Here is a 23,843-nt window from a genome sequence, read left to right as displayed (position 1 = left end):
GTCTTCAGTTTGTGTGATGAGCACTTTATTTACAAATATAATTAAAAGCTCTGACAGAGATTCATGCTTTCTTTTATCCTGGAAAAAAAAATAAAGTGCATGCAATAATAAAGCATCATACTGGTCTGGTTTGTAAGAAAATACACAACTCTCAAGTTGTGTAGCGCGCGGCCCCCCGAAAATGGTTGAAAATCCCATTGATAGTTGACTGAATCTCAAATATGATCTGAGGAGCAGGGGGAGGGAAAAAAAGCATCTTTAAAAATTATTTTTTTGATATGAGTGACAGTTAAAATACAATACGAAAATAAGTAAAAGCTCTCCATAAATCCTTCTATACACAAAGTACAAGTCGTCGCCCCCCCCCCACAAATGAAGCCCTTTGTGCTAGCTGGGAGTTCACACATCACATGTATTATTATTATTGTTGTTATTATTATTGTTCACATTGGCTGCCAGTGCAGAGAAATCGGTACGATACATCGATTACCATGATTTCACCCTCCCCTCAGTAATCAAATTCCCCCGCAGTCACATTTGTTTAATTCTACTTATGTCATCTGTGATTATTTGTCTCTCAAAAGTATCAAATTATTCAAACCTGTCATAAAAATGTCCTGATGAGCAAAATATCAAAGTGTTGAGAGAAGCAGTGCAGAAGAATTTCTTTTTTTGCTTTCAGAGATTTGTTTTGTTGTTGTTGCACCGCTTAAGACCAAAAAGACAAATGCATTAGGGGGGAAAACACCTAAAACTGGAAGGTAAGTGGAGCGATTTCACTCGTCCAACTGTCCTCAATTTTCTCTCCCTCTGTCTCTTGTCTTTCAACGTTGCACAAGAAACATGAAACACTTGACTATTACGTCGTCATTATTCGTACAAAAACGTGACAACTACAGGAAGTCATCCAGCATATGTTTTGTCATCTTGTGACACCAAGAGAGTCAGGGTTGTGGGTGGTGGGAGAGTTGAGGAGGGTTTGCCGTTGACCGGCCCAGGAAACACACACTGGTGCTGCTTCCTTAGAGCCGTTATTTTTCTGTGTGTGTGTGTGTGTGTGTGTCTTTGTGTGGTTTTGTGTGAGGACGTCAGCAGCGGTAAACGCCTGCACTGTCAGGTCAGGTGAGAGCAGAGAAGGTGTTCTGAGGCAGACGGGACGCCCCGGACCATGAGAGACGGAGATGGCGGCGGCGGTGGCGAAGACAGCGAAGACAGCGGCTCCTCATCTGTAGTCGTCCTTGGGGAAGTCCAGGGTGCACAGGTTCCCGAAGCCCAGACGCATGCTCTCCATGTCGAAGCTGTCGATCTCCCGCTCCTGGCGCTCCAGCAGGTGTTTGATCCTGTCAGTTCGCTCCTTCTGAAGGGAACCCAGCTCCTCTTCAATCTACACAGAAGACAGGAAACAGGAAATACCTGTGGTTAAGAGACTGTAAGCAAAGTTTTATTTGTCTTGTCTATGGAAGTCCTGGAAAGAAAGTGAAATAAATATTTCTTAGGAAAAGTTAAAAAGATTTTTTTTATACCACTCTATTGAGAGTTTGAACATCTCATTTGTCTGTGCTTGAAAGTACATGCTTCCATAAGTGTCTGTTTCACTTCATTTAAAAAATAAAGTACAAAAAACTACTATAAATTTGAATTACAGTTTAGAGATGTTTTATTTTATATAGCAATCGTAATATTTGTCAGAGAACACAATTACACATTTCCCCCGTATGGTTCAGCCCAGGTTGAAATATTGAAATATGTCCTTCAATGTAGCCTGAGATTATTTATTCTCAAATTTAAGAAATGTTCATTCTCACCATTAGTTATTTAAAGATAATATAATATACAATGTACAGTCCAAATGCAACAGGACATAATGAGTAAAAAAAAGTCTACAATGACTTGCAGGAAACTAATTTCTCTTCCCCCATGATTGATATATCGGGCTTGATTTCGACTTTATTTATCATTATTTTCATTAGGAAAATAATTCTAAATGACCCACCACATTTCTGAATTTCTGATCTTCAGGCAGATCTCATACACTACTCAACAAGGGAAGAGGTTAACTGTCACTTTTCTTGATAAGCACTGTCACTTATCTCTTGCACACATTGCACTGCAATTATTGGTCTGTTTCTACAGTGTTTTAGGGTTTTCATATTATATCTGGTCTTGCCAACATTTTAATATTCTTTATGTTTTCATGTGTTTTTAGAGCAGATCTGCTACTTATATTCTGTGAATGTGATGTCTTTCTTGCTGTTTTTGTTCTGGTGGGAACAATTAAGTGGATTTGATGTGATTTGGTTAATACAAATAAGAAATGCTGTGGATCTTTCAACAAGCTCTTTGTTGAAGTGACGATAATGCTGCAGATTTTCAGAGACTTTAGAACTAATCTTATTTCTGTTGTTGGTGCTTGAGATCCAGAAGTGAACAAAAACAAAAAGCTTGAGTAGAGCTTAACCATTACCTCACTGACGCTTTTACTCATGCGTCATTTATTTCAGGGCCTGTGAGTTGGTGCAGAGCTCATCATCTTCTCGTCGTCCTGAGTGCTGCTTACAAACGGTCCGTATCATCACTGAATTATGCTGTAAATCTGGAAGCGGGTGAACTTATTGTCATGTTTTGGTGGCACCGAGTGTGTGCGTCACATCTCCCGGCCCGTGCACACACATCCACAGGTGCAGACAAAGTGCTCTGTGGCGCAGGACGCGACTGAGCATGCACAGAAAACTCCAGACTCTGACCATGAACCGAACCGGAGGACAATAGTGCTTCTAAAACCATGACATCATACTGATCCCAGAGTGCAGACGCAAACGCAGCCAGGAGAGGGCGACAGAGACTACACTGGCTGGACCCAGCAGAAGTGAATCAGAGCGGCATTTCAAATGACTCTTTGTTGTCGGAGTGCTGTCTACTAGACTGTGGCGATGACGTCGGCCACTTCGGATGGAGGCGTATTTGGCCATTTTAAACCGATCACAAGTCAGTGCCGCAGGTAAGAGTGTCTCGCAAACATATCAGGGGACACATACAGTATGTGGTAATATGTGTTATTGCATATTATGAAAGTTAGTTGTCGCTGCTGATCCTGCTTAATAATTACAGCTACAGATTAAAGTCAATAAAAATGTCAGCTGATGAGAGATTTTTAGACAAAAGAAAACCTGTTAAGAACAAGATATAACTATAATCAGTGTGTTATTAAAAAAAAGGAGAGAAGACAGTGTGGTATTAATAGAACAATACGGTCGTGTAGAGGTTTCTCCACCATCAGGAAAGGGTGCGTGGGAGAGACATGGTTGCATGCTCCCTGCAGGAAGGCATGCCACTGTCATCACCACCTGTGGTGAGGGAAATCTGTGCGTGTGTGTGTTTCTGTGTGAACTCATGAATGTCTGTCTGGGTCGCCTTTCATGCCTGTGCAGCCTGCTGAGGTGAAAGCAAATCTGCATCCGGACCTGTTCACTTACACATGAAGATGCTGCTGGACTGTTGGTGTTTCAGCATATTAAGCACACATATGTTTGCCTGTTGACCTGTACAAGGGCTCTGTTTGTGTGGAGGACATACGTAACCTAAATAAGAATCAATATTAACTGTAAATAATTCAGTATCAGTCAGAGTGGGACTTTTGGATTTTGAAGGGGAGGCAGGATTTTTGTGTTTTTGTTAAATTTGTCCTCGTCTGTCTCCTCGTTTCAGGATTATTCTATTAAGGGATTTATTTAAGGGATTGAGGAATTTTATTTACGAGATAGTGTTTTTTTGTTGTTTTGTTTTTTTACATTTCTTGAGAAATAATGCAGAGATCATTATTATTTTCTTTAAAAATTAAGCACAATTTGGTGAAGATCTGGATATCAATCCATATGTGACTCAAAATATGGATTTAAGGGGGTTATCTTTATTCAATAAACAGAAATAATTATTTGCTTGCTTTTTCACATAATGTACATGCCCACAGTGTTGAGCAAAAAGGTTGTTGGTTTGTGTTCTTGGAATAGGTTCTAGTTTTTTTTTTTCCGTTCCTGTTTTTGGTTTCTCTTCTGTTCTCATGCAGGAGAGGATCACGGTGGGTAAATGAATGATAATACATCCCCACTATCCTTTTAATTCGGATTATTAACACACCTAGTAAGTTAATAATGCGACTCCACACACACTCAGAGGCTCTGTTCATGTGTGACACGATCACACAGGACGGAAGATCTGAGACCCCTGTGTTTGGAGGTTGTCTGGGTCGTGTATGACCACATTCGTTTATTGTAAACAGACTGATAGACCGTCTCCTCAGCTGACATCCACGTGACTAACTCTGGATTTTTGCACATGTTTGATATGAATATACTTAGGTATAGAGTTTAAAATGTAGTAATACTTATTGGTGAAGATGCACGTTGCATGATGAATATCCCTCACTACTCCCTTCTCTTCCAAGTTATGTAGCCTTAGTTAAAAGAAGTTTAGTTTGTTCATTGTGGGCTATTGTTTAAACATGGTGGTCCAAAATGGCAGACTCTGGAGAGCTGACGCAGTTTCTGGTATAAGGATAAAGGGCTTATCCTGGGGTAATGGAAACACTTCATACATTCAGGTGGTTTTTTTGTGTTCAAACTTATTTTAGTCAGTTATTTCTCCCATCAGGATTAGGATAGAAATTTAAATTATAGTTTAGTTTTTAAAAAGCCACATAACCATGTAAGTCAAAGCTTCACAAATATTTCTGAAGTAAGTGCGTCTTGAAGCCTTTTCTCATTGGCGGTTAGAAAACATGTCCTTCGTTCATATCGTCTGTATTGATCAGTGATGCCTGCAGAAAAACTAAACTATAAAAACTAACTAAGTGTAGATATAGTGTTTCTTTTATCACACCTTTTGTTCCAGGTGAGCCCGGCGCAGCGACACCTTCTGCTCCAGCTTCTGCTGCTCCCGCTCGTGCTGCGCCTCGGTCTGCATCTTGATCTTGCTCTGGTAGGCATTGAGCAGCTCCATCTCCTGCTGCAGCTGCTGCCTCAGGGCCTGGCACTCGGCTTCCTGGGCTTCGTCCAGACGCAGCTGACACAGGCGACCGTGGACCACGGCACGGGAGAGAGGAGGTACAAAGAGACGCGGGCAGAGAGGAGGGGAGATCGGGGTTGGGTGTGGTGGGTACGGTTAAAGTACATAGAGAGAGATGGAATAGACAGAAATATAGACAGGAAGGAGAGGAACGGACGTGGTGATTAAAGGATGGAGGACAGACAGGACATAGAAAGGAGAGGAGGAGGGAAAGACATGCAAATGAGGGTGAGAAAAAGGTCAAGGAAGAAGAGAATGACATTAGACAAAGAAAAATGATGAGATAGCATAAGTAACAGGTGGGCTGAAATTATTCATAATGTCCTTCTAAGATCTAAAGGTCTTGAAATAAAAGAATGTCTTCCTGCTTTTATGAGCAGAGTTAATTATTGCTTGTGACAAAATTGACCGTGTTAACCTGTCTCGACTCACCGCCTGTGAGGCCATCATTTCATTGATGCTCTGCTCGTACTGCTCAGCCAGGATGGCCAGCTTGCGTGTCTGCTCATCCTTGAGGGCCTTGAGCACCGTCTTGTGCTCGGACTTGGGTGTTATTTCCATCTGGTGGTGGCGCAGGGCTTTGTACTGCTTGGTCTGCACCTTGCATGTGTCCTGAAACTGCTTTTTGATCTGCAGTTCCAAAGCCTGGTGGGGAGAACATAGACAGAGAGGGAGATGCAGTTAGCGAGTAGATTCTACACTTCTTTAAAAACTTTCTTCAAGATTGTCTATGTGAATTTGTGCCCAAGCATTTATGAGTTCAGGCACTGATGTCGGACAAGAAGGCCTGGCTCGCAATGCCTGTTCCAGTTCATCCCAAAGGTGCAAGTTAGGGTTGAGTTCAGGGCTCTGTGCGGGTCAGTCAAGTTCTTCCACACCAAACTCATCTACTGATGTCTTTACAGTCCTTGCTTTGTGAGCACAATCATGTTGGAAAAGAAAAGGGCTGTCCTCAAAGCTGGAAGCATAGCATTGTCCAAAATGTCTTGGTATGCTAAAGCGTTAAGATTGTCCTTCATTGAGATAAGGTGTCTAGCCCGAACCCTGATTGAAACACCTATACTTAAAAAGTGCATCCGCTCCCTCTCACACTACTATTTCAATATGCCATTATTGTCATTGTTATTATTGTTACATCACTATTTCGATATCTGTTTTTATGTTTGACCTTAAAAAAACAGCACGGAAATACTCATATGCACATATTGAATGGGTGCTGTATTATCTGTACATAAATTCAAGGAATGTCTGTCTGTCTGTTAATTACATAACTGTCCAACAGTTCCCTTGACAGGTGACTTACTAAGACGTTGATGTTGTTTAAATTTCAAGAAAGTGGGTACTGCGCCCAATAAAATAAAACTTAATTGGGAGATGGAATGTGTTTAAGCATCACTGAATATCTTACATCAAGGTTTCATCATTGCATTATCAAAAAAAAAAACTATCAAAAGATGTTACTTTTCGCTTGCACCATCCAAGCTGGGGATATTATTTGACTTTTTAAAGACAAAAATATTAAAAAAACAAAAAAAAATCAAGAATTAATAGCACTCCCAAATATTCAGTGACAAGCCTTAACATCCTATGACCACCATATCTAGAAAATCCAGTGTTGACTCACTTTGAGGTTCTTGGGCTGCTGCCTGAGCTCCAGCACGTGCTTGCGGTGGAGTTCGCGCTCACGTCGGTTGTTGTATTCAATCTGGTTCTCCAGCTCGGTCTGGTGCTGCAGGCGTATCAGGTCCATGCGCAGCTTCTGCAGGGTCTTCAGCTGCCTGTGCTCCAGTTCCTGTGTGGACTCGTCATGGCGGATCAGCATGGCATGCTCCATCTCTTTCTGGGTTTTCTTCCTGTTCAGCTCCTGGAAGGGAGGAAGAGCATGAACTTTAGTGGTAACTTCATTACTATTCACATTTGTATTGGTGTTCTGCTTGTGTATTTTCCCACAGAACTCTTTAAGATTCATTTCACATTTTCAGCTTTTCAGATTATGACATTGGGGCCTTGCTTTCCTCTGAAATAATAATCTGCTTACAGTTAATAGGTAACACCTCTGATCAGATCAAAGAACTATGGGTGTAGTTATTAAGGACACGCTGGTGTTTGCACAGAGAATTCAATTGGGTTTCCAGTCACGCTGGTTCTGTTCATACCAATAACTTTTATTCAAACTAAATAAATTGTTTTGGTTGGACCTGATATCTTTGATACCTTTGATATCTATCAACTAAATGAGTAATGAAACCCACTGACTGTTTAAAAAAAACATTTTTAAGAATATATCTATATCATCCACACCTCTCGGATCTGTTCCTGCTCCACGTCGTGCCTCTTAATCATGACTTTGCGCTTGAAGGCACGGCAGTTCCTGTCATAGAAAACCCTCTGCTGGGCCAGGAGGTGAGCCTCCTCCTCTGCCTGGGAATGTTGCATGTTCTCCTTGTGCTTGGACAGACGCTCCTGCTTCTCCTTCTTCGGTGTGCTATGGTCCTCGTTCATCTCCTGAAAAGAGGGGGCAGTTCAAAGAGGAGAAATTATGAATTGTGGGACAATGGGTGGTCAGAATTTTATTAAGGTCATTACTGTGGTGGGTGTGTTTCAGACGATCCATTATGGTCATGGAAATATTAAATTGTAGGTAAAACTAGACACCTGAATGGATTCCTATAATATGTACTACAAATTATGTCGGAAGGTCAGTTGGAGTTTGCAGTAAGCTCCACAAACAAACTGCAGCTGACATCCAAATGGCTGAATAAAAAAAAATAAATAATAAAATAAATATATATAAATATATATATAGATATATATACATATATATATATACATATATATATATATATATACATATATATACATATATGTGTATACTGTATATCCATATATCTACATCTATCCCTCTACAGAATAGATTCTCTTTCTCTTTCATGGGCTTTAATGTAATCTACAACTCTAGCTAATACACACAAGCTTGATCCCCCACTCTCTCTGTGGCGTCTAATTTTTTTATAGACCTCAATTGGTGAGTAATATCTCTCCCTGCCAGAGACGCTGTCTTTTAACAGTACTGACCTAATTTTGGTCACTTATCTTATAACTGAAAAAAAAAAACTGTGAATCACAGTCACAGGAGTATCATCTGGACTCCATTTTAAGATGTACATACAGTAAATGCTACATGGATCAGTGGGTTTCCTTGTTTGTGTGTATATACATGTGTAGGTACATAGTGAGTAGGCTGGGTGACTCAACGCAACTTCCAAAAGCCCACACTGGAAGGGACTGAATGTGCATGTTTGTGTGGAGGAGGGCTGATTCAACAGTAAACAGCATACAGGACCATGTGTCACATTTAACAGAAGCGCACAAAAAGGGTTGACCCGAGGAGAGAAAAAAGAAACAATAAACACAGCACACCTCCTTGATCTTCTCCTTGCAGAGTTTGTACTGTTTCTTTTGATTATCGAGAAATGTGGTCAGCTCCTTCTTCTGCTGCACCACAATCTGCTGCTGGAACTTCTTCTCATCCGCCAACGTCGTCTTCATCTGAGGGGGATTGGGAGGAAACAGGAATGAGGTGCTGTTATCTGTAAATGGGCTACAAGCTCAGCACTGAACTGTGAACAAGTAGTCATATTGTATGACTGCAACAAAAATGCGATCCCAGCTTCTCCAATGAGATTATTTAAATCGTTGTGTCATTGTAAATGGAATATCTTTGAGATTTGGACAAAGAAAGATGTGAAAACAATTCAATTTTTTTTAAAGCTTAAAAACAACCTGAATCTTTAAAATATTAGTAAATAAATCAACTGTGGTTAATAACCTTTTCCTGGTTGCAGTGGCCTTTCTTTTTTTTTCATCTATTTAAAAGTGGTTTGGATGAATACAATAAAACACAGCTGACTGACTTGCTAAAATGTATCACTCATGTAAACAGTTGGTTTATCAGTGACAGCTACATACAGTATGAAATGTGACGTTTTCTGTTTATGTTGATATGTAGATATACTATCTCCCTGGCTGGTGCAGCACGTTGTGTGCTAATCACAGAGATATGCAGCTTGTTTTTCAGACCACGACTGTGACCTACTTCTGCCCTTGTGATTCATCTCATGTGTCATTGGGTGGCAGCACTGCAGCAGTGTATTACGTCGTAACGAAAACTTCCCTCAACTTTTAAACAAACAATAATTACATTAACAATATCATTAGACTCAATAATCCACATTATTTAATCTCTTATTTTCTTATAAGAAAACCTTATTCCTTAGCAAACTGTTGCCTGCTGTGATCATGTGTGAAATAACTTTGGGCTTACTGTGCTTATATGACCTCTCTTGCTAACATCCCCAACCACACTCGAACAAAAATCCCACCTCCTTCTCAGTTTGCACAGCTTGGCGTTTTGCTAGCTTCTCCAGCTCGATGTAGGCATTGTTGGCCTGCGTCTCCACCTCCTTCTGCAGTTTGAGCCGGTGCTCGTCCATCTCGGCCTTCAGTTTGTTCTCCAGGGCTATCAGCTGCTTCTGGTGCTGCCGTCGCATGCGCTTGTAGCCCGACATCTGCTCCCGCAGCTCACTCTCCTGCTCATGCTCGTGGATCTGCTTTGTCACCTGTGGATTGATTAAACCAGAAAAAAAAAACATGTTATTTAACATGCACAAGCAATTAAAGAGTTTTAAAATGGATCCAAACACAGACACTTCTGTCACCCTGTGGTTACAATGTATTCATTCTATCCTTTCAAAGAAGAGCTGAGAACAGAATTCATTCAGTGTTAAGGAATTACAGGTCAACTGCTGCAATCACTCTAATATTAACTTTATGTATACTCCAGAGATCATCAAGATTTGATCCTTAATTTTAAATGTACAATGACAAAACGGCAACAATCTTAAAAACCGACCTTATGATATGAGGTCCCTTCTGGTGAACAAAAGCTCTTTGATTTGACCATCACACACATCAGTCATCAAAGAGACCAACATCCAGACAAGGATCAGTGAAGGGACATCCCATTTGATTATATTTAATATAAGGCAATGACCAGAATAAGACCAGAGTAAATAAAACAAAATTTTTTCTTTTTTTTTTAAAAGAAACCTACATCTGACACCAACCTGAGCACAGAAAGGGTTTCCCACATCTAGGTAGTACTCGCTCCGCATCTTCTCATAACTTCCACCTGAGCTCCTCAGGCCAAACATGATGGCGACTTTAGCCAAGAGCACCAGCATCCAGGAACCTTGTGCAGCATCCTATGCCTGACAGAACCCTGTCTGAGCTCCGATGCCACTCTGAGATGCCCCCCCCTTACTGGACGAGGACCCCACACACGCACACTCCCCCACCTCCCTCTCTTGTTCGCTCAATCTCCTTGGTTCGCGCCCTGGGCACGCAGCGGCCAAGGCAGGCATGTGAACTATGAATGAGACAGGCCAACTCTGCAGGCCAAAAAGAGCACAGAGCGGCCCTTCAGTCAGGCTAACGCTAAGCTGCGTACAGCAGGTGGGTCACATGAATACCTCATTGACAAAGAGTGAGAGAAGTTGAAGAGAAGGGGGTTAGAGAGGAGAAGCCAGAGAGATGAGGGGAGGAGGGGGCGATTTGCAGAGGAGAAACAGCAGATTGAGAGTGAATGGGAGAGAGTTAGACAGCAAAAGAATTTAAATAATGAGGTTAAGTAACAACATAGAGAGGGAAAATGTGACGACGTCTGAGAAATAGATATAGTTTGAGCTCCACTCCTTCATAATCTGCACCGAATCAATGCCCCGACTGTAACAGAAAGCTCCCAATCCTTGTCAGTTGCTTTGCTGCCTCCCTGCATGCTGCCACAAAGGGCCAAGTCACGTCATGTGATGGTCTCTTTCACACAAGGCTCAGGCACTGGAAAGGAGATCATATTCAGGGAATGGAGGGCGGCATGCAGGCAAAAGGTGAATGTTCGAGTAAGATCAGTGGGAATTAAGCAGCTGAAGTTGGTTACTTGCTTCTTTGCCTCATTTAGGGTAGTCTGACTTGAATGATCTTAGTGTTGCATTGAAAGCACATCATTTGTTGATAGAAGAAATGCTGTGCTGGATGCAATTCATTTGTGTAAAACAGATAAGTAAGTACAAGCACACAAAGATTTGAGCAGTGTGTATTCTTGAGCTGCAATACATTCAATTAATTTATGCATAATCGACTACAAAATTCATTCTAATTTTAATAAAGTCCTCTAATTTCCTTCATTAATTAAAATGTAAACAATTTCTGATTCCCTTGCTCCTTTGTGACAGCAAATGAATGAATGAATGTCTTTGATTTATGGACAAAAGAAGGTTTTGGGAACACTGTTCTAAATTATTCACAATTTTTAATCCAGGAGAATTAAAGGGATGTTTAAAATGCTAAAAGAAGAAAGTTATTCATGTGTCTGACACCATAAAGACCACATTTCTACATACAAGAAATTGATACAGAAGTTTTTGGTTCATTTAACATTAACAATGATTTGAGTGACAATTATTTAACAGAGCAGGTCAAGGTCATCACCCTGACAAAATTCAGGCATTTAGCTTCTTGAAGAGCCTTTGCAGGACATACAAAATGTTTTTTTTTTACTAGACTACACTCATTACATTAAAAAGAAAAATCGTTGAAGCCTGGACATGCTCTTTGGCAGGTACGAGACAGAAAGGAAGAAATGGCTGAACTTAAAAGCTGCTACAGATGTATAGGAACATATGGTGAAGTCATCTGGCTAAAGAGGGGAAGCTGAACGCCTCTGCAGAACCTCATTTACTGCCCTGATTTCCTGTATATTAACAAATGTAGAGGGCTCAGGGCTCTCGTACATCAACTTGGCCACAAAAGGGGTGGAAATGTAAAAAGAGGTGTGTCTGGCTTAACCACAGTGCTTACAGTATAATGTTCTACTGCATTATTATGTAGCATACATATATTAATATGAGTTATAAGCTTTTTACTGCATGTTTTGATATGATAATATGAGTTAAGTGGCAGATGAGGTGAAATAGTTTACAACAATGTTGTCTCTCACACTGCCTTAAGCTTCATCTGACCTATAATAACCCTGCCCTCCCTCTCAACTTGCTCTTTCTCCCACTCCTTTTTGCTGTGTCCCTCCTCATCCTTCACTTATATCTGACTTGATCAATTCTCACCTTGCTCTTTTTTGCCCTCTCCACATGATCTTTTATTCAACCTTCTTCTCAGTGTTACCTCACTTTTCTATTCTTCTCCATTTTCTCTCCAGTGCTTTACAACTTTGCTTCATGTCACCTGTGACAAAACCTATCACCAATTTCTGCTTCTCCAAACTAACGATCTGCACTGCTCTTTGTCTCACCTCTGTTGTTTTTATCTACCTGGATATATGCCGTCTGTGTCCTCCACCATGTCTTCACATATTTCCGCTTATACACTCTTTAAATTGATTCACTTCAATGTCTTTGAATCGCCCTATATCACCGTGATTTCTTCCTTTGTCTTTGAAACACATTTTCTACTTCGGAATTTGTATACTTGTGTTTGTCAGAGTACACCTTGTTTCTGGCATCTGTTTTTACCTTTTTTTCCTTCTTGTTTATGACACGTTCTCTCTTTCACTGTCCTCCATTTGTATCTTTCTCTTTTCCCTTCTCTTGCGATCTGTCACCATCTGGATCACCCCCCCCCATTCTTTGCTCTCCCGCTCTCTTTGTCTACCTGCTGATTCCAGTCTCAGCGAGTCGAGGCTAATCTGAGGACATCTGCGCTCGGCAGAAAAAGATGATGTCATCTCTCTGGCAGGCAAGACCAGCGTTATCACAGCATTGAGATGCTTTGGTTTACATGATGCCACAACAGTCCAACACAGAGCCGTGGTTACATTGAGCAGCCAGTGTAGCGTGAACCATAGGGATGGGGGAAAAAATGTGAAAAATCAATATCTGATTCTTTTGATTAAAAAAATGTGTCTCCCCCAGAGTCATAATATTTCTATTAGCTTGACGGACAGAAATAGCTCAAAATAGCAGTTGCCAATTTACCTTAAAAAGTACTGGGCGATCTGTTTATCAGAGAGAAAAAAACTCAAAAGAAGTTTTATATCCCTTACTAGTTTAAATCTGTGCGAGTAGAAACAAGATAAAAGCACATGTCTTTCGTGTGTTGGATCAAATTTTACTAAAACTTTTTTATACACGTCTCACTAGAACACAAAGGGAGGAACAAAGTCCTCCCAAATGGTGTCAATTTTGAAAGGAATCTTCAATATAAATTCAATAAAACGCTCATCGATAAAACGCAATCTAGAAGCTGTTTTCTACAGCTTCTAGATTCCCTAACCACCTCAACTGGCTCCTCTTGATGCAGAGGAACAGCAGCTTGACTCCAAATGTCCACGCTCCTCACTCTCTTAGGCTATTTTGGCCATTTGTATCTGCAATCCTGCGCTCCACTCTATCCATGTACCATGGCCTCAGATTTAGAGGTGCTAATCCTCATCCAAACCACACTCAACTGCAAACCCTCCCAAAGCAAGCTGCACGTCGCTGTTTGATGAAGCCAGTGCAAAAAGCAGGGACGGAATCCTTTGGTTCCCAAACCCGACACCCTCCACCACCCTGCTGCGCCTCGAAATCCTGTCCATGAAATGAATGAACAGGATCGATAACAAAGAGCAGCCTTGGCGGATTCCAGCTCTTACTGAGAATGTGTCTGTCTTATTGCCAGCAATGCGAAACAAGCCCTCACTCTGATAGTACAGAGATCAGACTGCCCGTAGCAATGAGCTGTCAACTCCATATTTCCGGAGTACTTCACAAAGGACACACCTCGAAGGACACGGTCATAAGCCTTTCCCAGGTCCACAGAGCACATGTAGACTGGTTGGGCAACCTCCCATGTCCCTTCCAAAAAGCCTAAACACATTTATTAGTGTTACTATTCTTTATCATTATTATCTTATATTATTTTATGATTGTTATTATATGATTTGTTTGACAACGTTTTGGGTTGTCACTCCTATTCTTGAAAAATACAGTACAGTGCGAGAGATCAGTGCTCTGTGTGGGCCATATCAACACTTCCTGGACTCCTTGTTCGTCTTTTCACAGAATATACTGTCTTAATGTCATTGGCTGTATGTTTGGTTCTTTGTCCTGTTGCAGAATACATTGGCAGCTACTCAGATATGTCCCTGGAGGTACTGCATCCTAAATTTCCTAGTGTTGAGGATACCATTAATCCTGACCAAATCCTCCACTCCATTTGCAGAAATGCAGCCCCAAACTTGCAAGGAGCCTCCACCACGTTTCACTGTTGCCTGCAGACAGTCATTTTTGGACCGATCTCCAGGCCCTCAACGAACAAACTGCCTTCTGCTCTGACCAAATATTTCAAATACTGTAAAAAATATTATATAATAATATATAATATATATATAATTTTATAATATAAATATAAAAATACTGTATGTCCACAAGAATAGGATGGTCTCTACACCATAATTATAACACTATGAGCCAATACTGTGACTTTAAGATGCTATGACTTAACTATAAGATAATTCATTATTAATTCATAATAACAAGGAATGGTGACACAAAAGACTGAAATAAAAGGTCAGCGATGGGCTCCCACCCACTGCTCCTTGGTGAAGTCTAGTAAACATACAACCAGTGACCTGGGTTCACAAGGTGACATTGCCTCTTTTCAAATGGTTATTGGCAAATTGTGTAGAGGCTTTGTGTGAAGGTTTCTGAGGAGAAATACTGAGATACAGTTTCCCCCAATGGGGCAATATAAGAAAGAGAGAATTACCTTTTTCAATTAAACAAATGAGGGTTGTTTGTGTAGGATTCACAAGGATATACAAACTTTCAGATGGAATTATACAGATATGAATGTCTGTATGATCGCATTTCATTAGGCTACAAGAAACAAGAAATCTCCAAGATTAATTCAACAGAATAATATACACACAGCCCTATACTGTCAGTGATGAAAGGCACTGGTCAAGGACACCATGAGGACACACACACATACATACATATACATATATGGACACTGCTCACACTGTCTGATGTCTGGTTCAAGACCTGACAGCAGACAGGACTCACAATTATAACCAGTGTCATGGATGGCTAAACACACACACACAACACCACAACTACTTACTAGTTACTAGAGCTGGTTTCCATGACAACAGACAGGGAGGGTGAGAGAGAGAGCGAGAGGGAGCGAGAGCCATATAAAAGAAAACGAGAGAAAATCCCACTCCCTTCAACAATAATATTAAGTTAGATCTGAGAATGCTGTATTATCAAAAGTAAGAATGGGAGAAGTAGAAAAGAAGGAGCGGGTAGACGAATTGGTAGTGGTGCAAAGCGTACTGAAAGAGGGGAAAACAAAAGGAGTGAGGTGAGTGAAATGAAATGACAGCAGTGAAATGGAGAACCGTGGAAGAGAAAACTGGAGAGCTGAAACAAAGAGACAGGAATAGGTAGAAACATGAACAAGTGGATGAATACAAAGACCAATAATAGGAAGTAGGAAAGAGAAGACAAAAACAAGATCACACGATGGAGAAAACCTCTTAACTGTCTTTGCATGGAGTGTAAATAAATTTGTTGAGGTTTCAAAACAGCAAAAATGATCACAGGTGAAGTGAATGATGAAGTGTGAATGATCCTAAAACCATTATGGCACATGGAATAGAGGACTTACCAGTGAGGCTGACTTTATGGTGGCAAAGCGGCCCTGGCTCCTATAGTTCTGGGCCTGACTGCTCTTGTCAGAAGAAGCTGGTCTCGGCTCTGGTCTGTGGTCCCTGTGGATCCCATCATCCCAGTTGTACTGATGGTCCTATATGAAACACAACACATTGGTCTTAAGAGAACATGGTGAGACAATGAAGGTGGATTTGAACTCACTCAAAATGGTTGCAGTAGTCGTGCAACTTCAAATAACAAAATATCCATTCATTGTAATCTAAATATCAAAAAGAAGCTTCAACATTGGTAAAAACTGTGCCAAATGCAACTTCAGAAACGAAAAGATGAATTGTCAACGCTTGAATTCCCACACATCAGACTTTAAAAAATCAACCGTTTTCAGGAAAGCTGGAGATCACAGATTGGAATCTCTTGAGGAGAAATCTTCATCAGAAATGAAAGTGACAATGTGTGTCACTTTCATTTGTTCTCCGTTCAGGCCCTGAACTTGAAACAACACAGCAACTGTCTGTTCATCAAGTGCACTGTCAGAAAACAAAGAGCAGATGAAGAAAGAGAATGGCAGAGCAGTGACAGCCCTCTCAGCACAGATTTCTCCATCATATTCAATATTCAGTGAAAATGTTAGTGGCACTGTGTTGACCTGTGTGTGATTCTGTTTGTGTGTGTGTGTGCATAGTGAGGGTAAAGCTTTGTTGACATGTGTACATAGCCTTTGTTCTCGGAGTGGGAACAGTGTCTGCCATGAACTTGAAGGAATCTGCCAAACAGTGAGGATGGAGTCGATCGTTTCCATGGTTTCAGGGTGGGAGGGATTACACTTACTCTTGAAAACAGTGAGAGAAACCCAGCAAATGTTTTCAACAGAGCCGCATGTTGTTTGCATCTCTGGTGTGTGCAGTTATTACCGGAATTTGTTTGATTGTGCTCATGGAAAAAAAACACACTTACAAAATCAATGTTACTTTATCATTTCATAGGAGAGAAAATATGAGACATTTCTGGTGAAGAAAAAAGTAATAATCAGATTATTTGGTGTCTTCTTTGTCTCTGTGGTAGAAGAAAAAGGCTGAATGAAATAGATTTAATGAACACAGTTCTCAACCAATAGCAGATAAATATGTGGTATCATGATTACAAATGTCCTGTTTCTAATCACTTATTGACTTTCTGTTTGACTGACAGGAAGGTGTGATTGTGGCACACATTGGGACACTGTAGGACACTGTGCATGTGAGACTGTGAGACACTGTGGGAGAAGGTGGGACATGCAGCCTCCAGCTTCCAACAACATATCCTCGTGTTTCTATTTCTATCCCAGTTTTGCAAAATCTTACGCTATATAGGCAATAAAAACACATATTCTTAGAAAAAGGAATGGCTACATGGTGAGATGGTGGTTAGCATCACAACAAATAGGATTGCTTTTCTGTGCGGAGTTTGCGTGTTCTTCCTGATTGTGGGTGTGCGGTTCACCACGTATACTCCAGCTTCATCCAGCAGTCAAAAGAAAGGTTAGTTTAGCTGGAGCCTCGAAGATTTTAGGTGTGAATGTGAGTGTGAATGCTTGCTTGTATCTGCTTGTTTGCCCTTTAATGGGATGGCAAAATGTCAAGGTGTAACCCTATGTTTAATTAGGACTGACACATCAGATGGATGGATATTCTTAGAAAAAAATGTATGAAAATGTAGGCAAATGTCTACATTATTAACACTGATTTATATACATGCAGTTTCAAAGACCAATGAAACATAACGGATGTCAGTGAAGGTTGACCTCATTCCATCAGACAAAATACATTTTGGAGCAACTGAGAAATGGTCCCACTAGTTTTTGAGTCTCTCACTGTTATTTTGGGATAGTTACGGATGGTTAGAAAGGTTACTGTTGTCATTCAGCTCCAAATTCTCCACCTTCCACCCCTGACCTGTACCTTCTTGGTATGCAGGGAGGAGTCCAGAGTGCTGCCATAGTCCTGAGGGTGCATCATGGTCATGTCGGAGCAGCTGTCGTCTAGCACCTCCTGCATGCTGTTTACGCTGCTGCTCTGGCTGCCTGTGCTGACTGATGTGCTGGGGATGGAGTGGTTGCTGCCCAGGCTGTTCATCTTAGAACTGGCCGCCTCACTGTCCTGCAAGTGGACATCCACATGTGTTTAACAACAAGCTTCCACAAATTAGAACTTGAGAGTCATGTGCAGGTAAGAATAAGAAAACATACTTCAGACTTCTAATGGCTACAAATGGCCACTAGATTACATTTAAGTCAAAGTCATTCTTAAGTGCCCATTAACCTCCAATTGCTCAACTGTTTCTATTTGTATTATTCACCATTTGTCAGTCCTAATACTAATATCAGTCTGACTGATATGTCTGAGCTCGTACATCCACTTCAGTGTGTTTATAAAGTGCAGAGCTTAGTCCAACACTACTTGCAGATGCTATAAACAGTTTTTCCACATCCACTGCATCTTCCCCTAAAGCAGAAAGCTTTGGGACTTTTGGGACGGGCTTTGTCAGTGAAGCCTTCAGTGGTGTCCTGTTGCTGTGAGGTTGTGGTGGCTGCTCTGAACGACATCATATGGTGTAGGATGACACTGCTGTGGCTGCTGGCTGTCCATTACTTTTCACACTGCCTCAGTCCAGGTCAACTGAGGGGCATTTCATCTTAGTGTCAGGCTCCAGCAGGTAAAACATCACCTCACACAAAGACATCTGTCCTCTCCCTTTGTACAGAGAGTCAGAGATCCCGTGTTGGGGTTTGAGATAATACTACTGTGCCATTCACAAAAACCTCTCTCACTGCCGTGCCAGTCAAGCACTAAATTAGAAGAAAAAACTATGCACTGCAGAAGATTATCTTTAAAGGACATCTGTCAATTTGTTCTGATATTTTACAGACAACAAACTAATTTAATAACTGATTAATGTCTAATTACTAGATCATAAAAAAATGTGAGTAGCAGACATCTACTGTTACTGTATGTGTTGTTTCTAATGGACTGAAACTCGGGCAACAGAATAAAGTGAAAGTTAAGATGCTTGTCAACATAATGTAAACTTCCACTAATTTCATGTTTTTAACCCTTCATTCTCCACAACACCATACAATTATTTAATTCTTATCCCTATATCATTTCCTTTTCACTAAAACTGTCCAGTAAACTCCCCCATCTTATTCTCTCTCCTTCTTTCTCCCACCTCCTCCTCCTCCTGACTCTCTCCCATGAGCCCATTGTGTTTCTCCTGGTAGAGGATCTTCTTCATCTTGCGGTACTGCAGATTGTCCAGCTCACGCACCGCATCCTTGGTCCTGTGAATGAGGTCGATGAGAATATGCGGCGACCGTTCCCGGCGCACAAAATCATGCTGGACAAAGAAAAAGAAGTAGAACGTGAGTTAGGTGGGTCATAAATTATGTAATAGGATATTTAAAATTATCTTTCTTACAGTGTAATCTGATGTATTAGTTCTGTTTTTAACTCATTTAAATTTTCAACATGCAACACATGCTAATGGTTGTTAAATTAAATTACATTTTCCATTACTGCTATTCACTTAATCTATTATTAGCTGTATAGCAATATGTAAATGGTTCTGTGTTCTGATAACACTGTAATTGTTATAGAACTGCTATAAAAAGTCATTACATCTATACAAATATATATCTATTTGGGAAAAAAGTGGCGTTTACTATAGATGAAGATGTAGAAAAAGTGAGTCAGATTTAATAATTAGTTACTTCTCAGTTAATATAAAAAGTGCGATTTTAGAAAACTACAGGACCTTAAAGCTTCTTATAGAGTTCACAATTTGTGTTTTAAATGAAATCTAAAATGACACTGCCATTAACTTCCCTCATCTAGTGTATTATTTAAATAGGCATCAAAACTGCAACTATCACTAGAGGGCGCCTCTAGGTTGTTCAGCTGGACCTGGGACTCCAGCAACTTCATGCTCTCAGTGAAAAATGGGATGTGTACTTGAACTGTACTTAAAACTGATTTTCACAACTTTGCTCCAGTACCTAATATCTTAACTGCATTTGCTTTTGTACCAAATTAATGACATATTGAATTAAATTACAGCAGATACAACTGATGGATTATGCTGGATTTTGTTTTTATTTTGCAATCCAAGACCTACAAACATTAACCTGACTTAAATTTAACAGCTATACAGTGCAAAATATTTGTTATTTAGCAATGCTGCCATGACCATGCAGTATAACTATTTCTTGGAACACATAAATACAACAAAGCTGGTGCAAAGACTTTTGCACAGTAGTGTATTTTAAGGGTCATTATAAAAGTATTATTCAAACACCAAACCTAGGACCAGAAAATGATAATACTCACTTTCTGACACAGTTCTACACTACACCGACTTACTTTCTAAGGAACCAATCTTGGCTTGATGAAGGTATAATTTGGGCCAGTATGTACCGTGTAATTATTTAGAGGTGCGATAGGCCTCCTGGGTTGGAGGCAGGTTTTGGTAATATAAAATTAGAAATGTTAAAGTAAATATAACAAAAAATACAGCATCTTCTGCACCCTGCATATCCACTTCACTACACGCATACACAGACACTCACACCTCCTCTTGTTCACTCATTCATACATTATTGGGTCTCAAATGGCAAGATGAATTGTCCAGAGCACTGGACTAAATATATATATGGAAAGAATGGAGAAACAAAAGTTTTGTTTTTTTAATTACGCTTCCTCCCTACACACTTTCCTTTCCATGTGACAGATGCCGGTGTAATGGGTTAGTCAGGACACTGGGGGAATGACATCACACTCTGAAAATAGAGATGAGAGTGATTTGTCCCATTTTCTGATGGACCTTTAGAGCCATCCCCCGTCCCATCAGCCAGTGAGAGGTTACCTACAGGATTTTTCCTCATTATACAGACAGCATTATCAGCCTCTGCTACTCTATTAGTATTAGTACTCTAGAAGTATGAATATGCAGAATTTTTTTTTTACATATTTTATTTGATTTCCTGGGCAGGATACCTGGAGAAATGTCATCATTAAGACTGATTTTAGTGTTTAGTGATCGATAGTGTGGGGTTTGATCCCGGGCTCGACTAGTCTACATAACAACAAGTCCTTTGGCTAGACTTTTATTGCTCTGGTGGATGTGCCAACCGTGTGTGAATGGGTATGATAAATGTTGGATTTACATGTGCTGTTTACTGATCCACTATAGTGACCCCTAAAGGGAGATGCCAAAAGAAGATGTGTTTGTGTGAAAACACATTACGTGTGCATGTTTTTGCTGCTCTTTTGTGTCCTGCGCTAGGTGCCACCCTCCCCACCTGACTGGTCAGGCACACCTGCAGCACCTTGGCAATCAGGTGGACTGTCTCAAAGCTGCAGGGATGGAAGCAGACGGGGCCAGTGGGCCAAACCGCCAGATCGTGAGAAGTGCTGATGATCGTGAAGGAGAGCTGTGTGCTGCTCTCCGCCTTTGATTCATTCTTATTTCCTTGGGGCTCCGGCCATCGTGTTACCTTCGTTTCGCTTCCATCAGGAAGTAGATTTATGTTAACGCTGATTTACTTACGCATAAATAAATAGCCTAAGTATACAAATATCTTTGTTTCTTTGCTTCCTTGAAACGCCCGGTACAATATTTAATTGTTGCTCGCCTTTTCCCCTGGATGCCACAAATGGGGGCGTAACAGGTGTGAACAGGTGAATGGCAATACTGTAGCATAAACGGCTTTGAGTCAAGACTAGTAAGCCACAAACGATGTACCATTTCTTTGTCACACCATGGATGTGCAGATGTGACTTAATGAATTCAGGTTTAAACCTTAAACTCTAAATGTATTTTTTTGAAGATCATGTGTTTTCATTATCTCTACTGTCTCTCTTTTGTAGGTGTTTTAATTTCCCAAAGTCTTCACCATGTCTATTTAACCTCTTTTACGACCAGAATCAGGTGGTATATGTGGGTTAAAAATATTTTTTAAAAGATACATTTGTCTTCCTTTTCTTTCTTCTTCTTCTTTTTCAGTGTCACAACCTCTCCATAAAACAAGCAACATTCAACACACAACAGAAGAACGCACCATGGGGAGCACTGACCATGTCATGGTGATAACTCTTTTATATCTTTAACTTGAGTTCCTTATTCAAAGCCTGTAGCAAGTGCACAATTTTAGACTTCTACTATAACAGTGCGCATTATAATGTCACAATGGAAAAGCTGCAGACTCAGAAAAGCAGCCGATAAAAACAAGTCTATTGCAGAGTAATTTGACCCGGAAGAGAATGTCAGTTGAATGTCAGTCTTTTCCCATTGCAGATAAAAGCCAGATATTGAAATGGAAATTTGCTTTATTCAGAAAAAAAATCTAATTTTTAAATGTTCCTAATTTCTTTTTATATTTTCTGGTCGGCAAACTCTAATCAAAGGACTAATGTGAAACCAGCAAATCAACAATCTCAATGGAGCCTTTAAGATCCATTGTACAATATAAAGCTTAACACAAGTACAAGTTATGACAAATGGAAGGGAAAAAGTAACAGTTCTCAGTGGGGTGCTTGATTCCTGTGCTTGAGGAATACACTGTGTATGTGTTTGCATATTAGGAAGCCGTGGGTGGGTGGGAGTGACTCATCTGCACGGCTCGGGGACTAACTGAGGCAGGAAGTGAGGTCACAGCTGGAAGGATTACAAAAGAAGCCCACTCACTCTTAGCAGCTCCCCTGATGAGGGTCTGTCCTGAGGAATTTTCAGTAGGCAGTAGTCGACAAAGCTCCGGAAGGGGTCAGACCTGAGTGAGGAGGACAGTGATATAGAGGTCATAGATTTCCCCTCTTAGTCAAATGTGTTTCTTTCAAATCAAAATAATTCCAGCCAATATGACAGGGGCAGTCTAAAAATAGGCTGGTAGTCACTAGTCAGTCACACCTCCTCTACTCACTGTCAATGAATGATGCTTAATGTGATGAGTAATCTCTTCTGTTTTATTGTGTTATGTTAAGTCACATTGTATCATATCAATTAATTAAACCAGCACAATCCTATGTAATCCTTCAGTGTATATGCATCACATACAGATTATGTAAATATGTGGAACAACGAAAATATAGGTCACTGGAGCTGTGGAAGACTGTGCCACTGACTCTGATCTAAAAATATGATCAGGATAACTTCACATATTGTTGCCTCTACATCGAGTGTCCTCTGTGCTTAGCAAAGGTATGTACATCAATATAGCGCGGCCTTGTGTTTGTTTAGTGAAAGCTATGGCGCTGATGGCTCTACTCGTCTCATCTGGCGGGATGTTGCCTACGCCTTGGGCTGCTGGAGCTCCTCCAAAAATACCACAACCATGTGCCCCCTCACACAGTCGCTCACCTCAGCACTACGCTACAAACCAAAGCTAATTTTACAAAAGGCATTTTCTGCACACAGTCGTAGGTAGCGAATTCCGACTCAAAAGACACTTGCTCACTCTTTTTTCTGATGACTTGATTTTTGTCAAAGGCCCACAATTCAAAGTGTGAAAATTAAGCCTTATTTTAATTGAGAGCTTGGGTGGAAGACACAGGAAGGCCACTGATGCCTCCAGGCCGTTCTGAGAGAGAGAGAGAGAGAGAGAGAGAGAGAGAGAAAGGGAGCTAGCAACATTCTGCTCGCAACGGCTATACAGATGTACTCTTGCAATAAATTACACAATAAAAAAACTTGCATGACTCCACATGCCTAGAATCTACTAACACAGAGGGAAAGGAGTAGTTCATGAGTGTTATTTTCACTCACAACAATCACGAATCATACAGCATGTGAGCCTGTGTGTGCGTTGGTTTTCTCTAGGTTCTCCGGCTTCCTCCCACAGTCCAATAAAGCATGCAATATGGGGATTAGGTGACCATAGGTGTAAGATTGTGTGCTCCAACAGTAGAAAGCAAAGTAAATCACTGCCTATATTGACATTGCTATAATTGACTATAGCAATTATGATTTCCCTATCTAAGATACTGTAAACACTATTTACATACATTTACTATTTACTAATTACAA

At 40.6% G+C, this 23,843-nt stretch overlaps 1 protein-coding gene and 1 long non-coding RNA gene across 3 annotated transcripts in view; one reads left to right on the top strand and one right to left on the bottom strand.

Annotated features, from left to right (window-relative positions):
- Positions 1–8: 8 nt before the first annotated feature.
- The window catches only part of taok3a (TAO kinase 3a), a 60,168-nt gene continuing 36,333 nt past the window's right edge, over positions 9–23,843 (bottom strand). For both annotated transcript variants that reach the window (XM_044025524.1, XM_044025525.1), the window contains exons 11-21: positions 22,509–22,590; positions 18,996–19,163; positions 17,729–17,926; positions 15,787–15,924; positions 9,444–9,680; positions 8,482–8,610; positions 7,363–7,566; positions 6,686–6,925; positions 5,494–5,706; positions 4,876–5,058; positions 9–1,384 (exon numbers count right to left, since the gene is read on the bottom strand). In XM_044025524.1, the coding sequence (XP_043881459.1) occupies positions 1,223–1,384; positions 4,876–5,058; positions 5,494–5,706; positions 6,686–6,925; positions 7,363–7,566; positions 8,482–8,610; positions 9,444–9,680; positions 15,787–15,924; positions 17,729–17,926; positions 18,996–19,163; positions 22,509–22,590 (1,954 nt within the window). In that variant the 3' untranslated portion in view covers positions 9–1,222. The remainder of the gene's footprint in view (positions 1,385–4,875; positions 5,059–5,493; positions 5,707–6,685; positions 6,926–7,362; positions 7,567–8,481; positions 8,611–9,443; positions 9,681–15,786; positions 15,925–17,728; positions 17,927–18,995; positions 19,164–22,508; positions 22,591–23,843) is intronic.
- LOC122769191 lies at positions 1,368–6,493 on the top strand. Its single transcript, XR_006360414.1, has 2 exons — positions 1,368–1,429; positions 2,502–6,493. It is a non-coding gene; the product is annotated as an uncharacterized LOC122769191 (long non-coding RNA).

Source organism: Solea senegalensis, linkage group LG5 (genome assembly GCF_019176455.1).
Source record: "Solea senegalensis isolate Sse05_10M linkage group LG5, IFAPA_SoseM_1, whole genome shotgun sequence".
NCBI classification, from domain to species: Eukaryota; Metazoa; Chordata; class Actinopteri; order Pleuronectiformes; family Soleidae; genus Solea; species Solea senegalensis.
The sequence above is the reverse complement of the archived record's forward strand: the minus strand, read 5'-3'. Positions and strand labels throughout refer to the sequence as shown.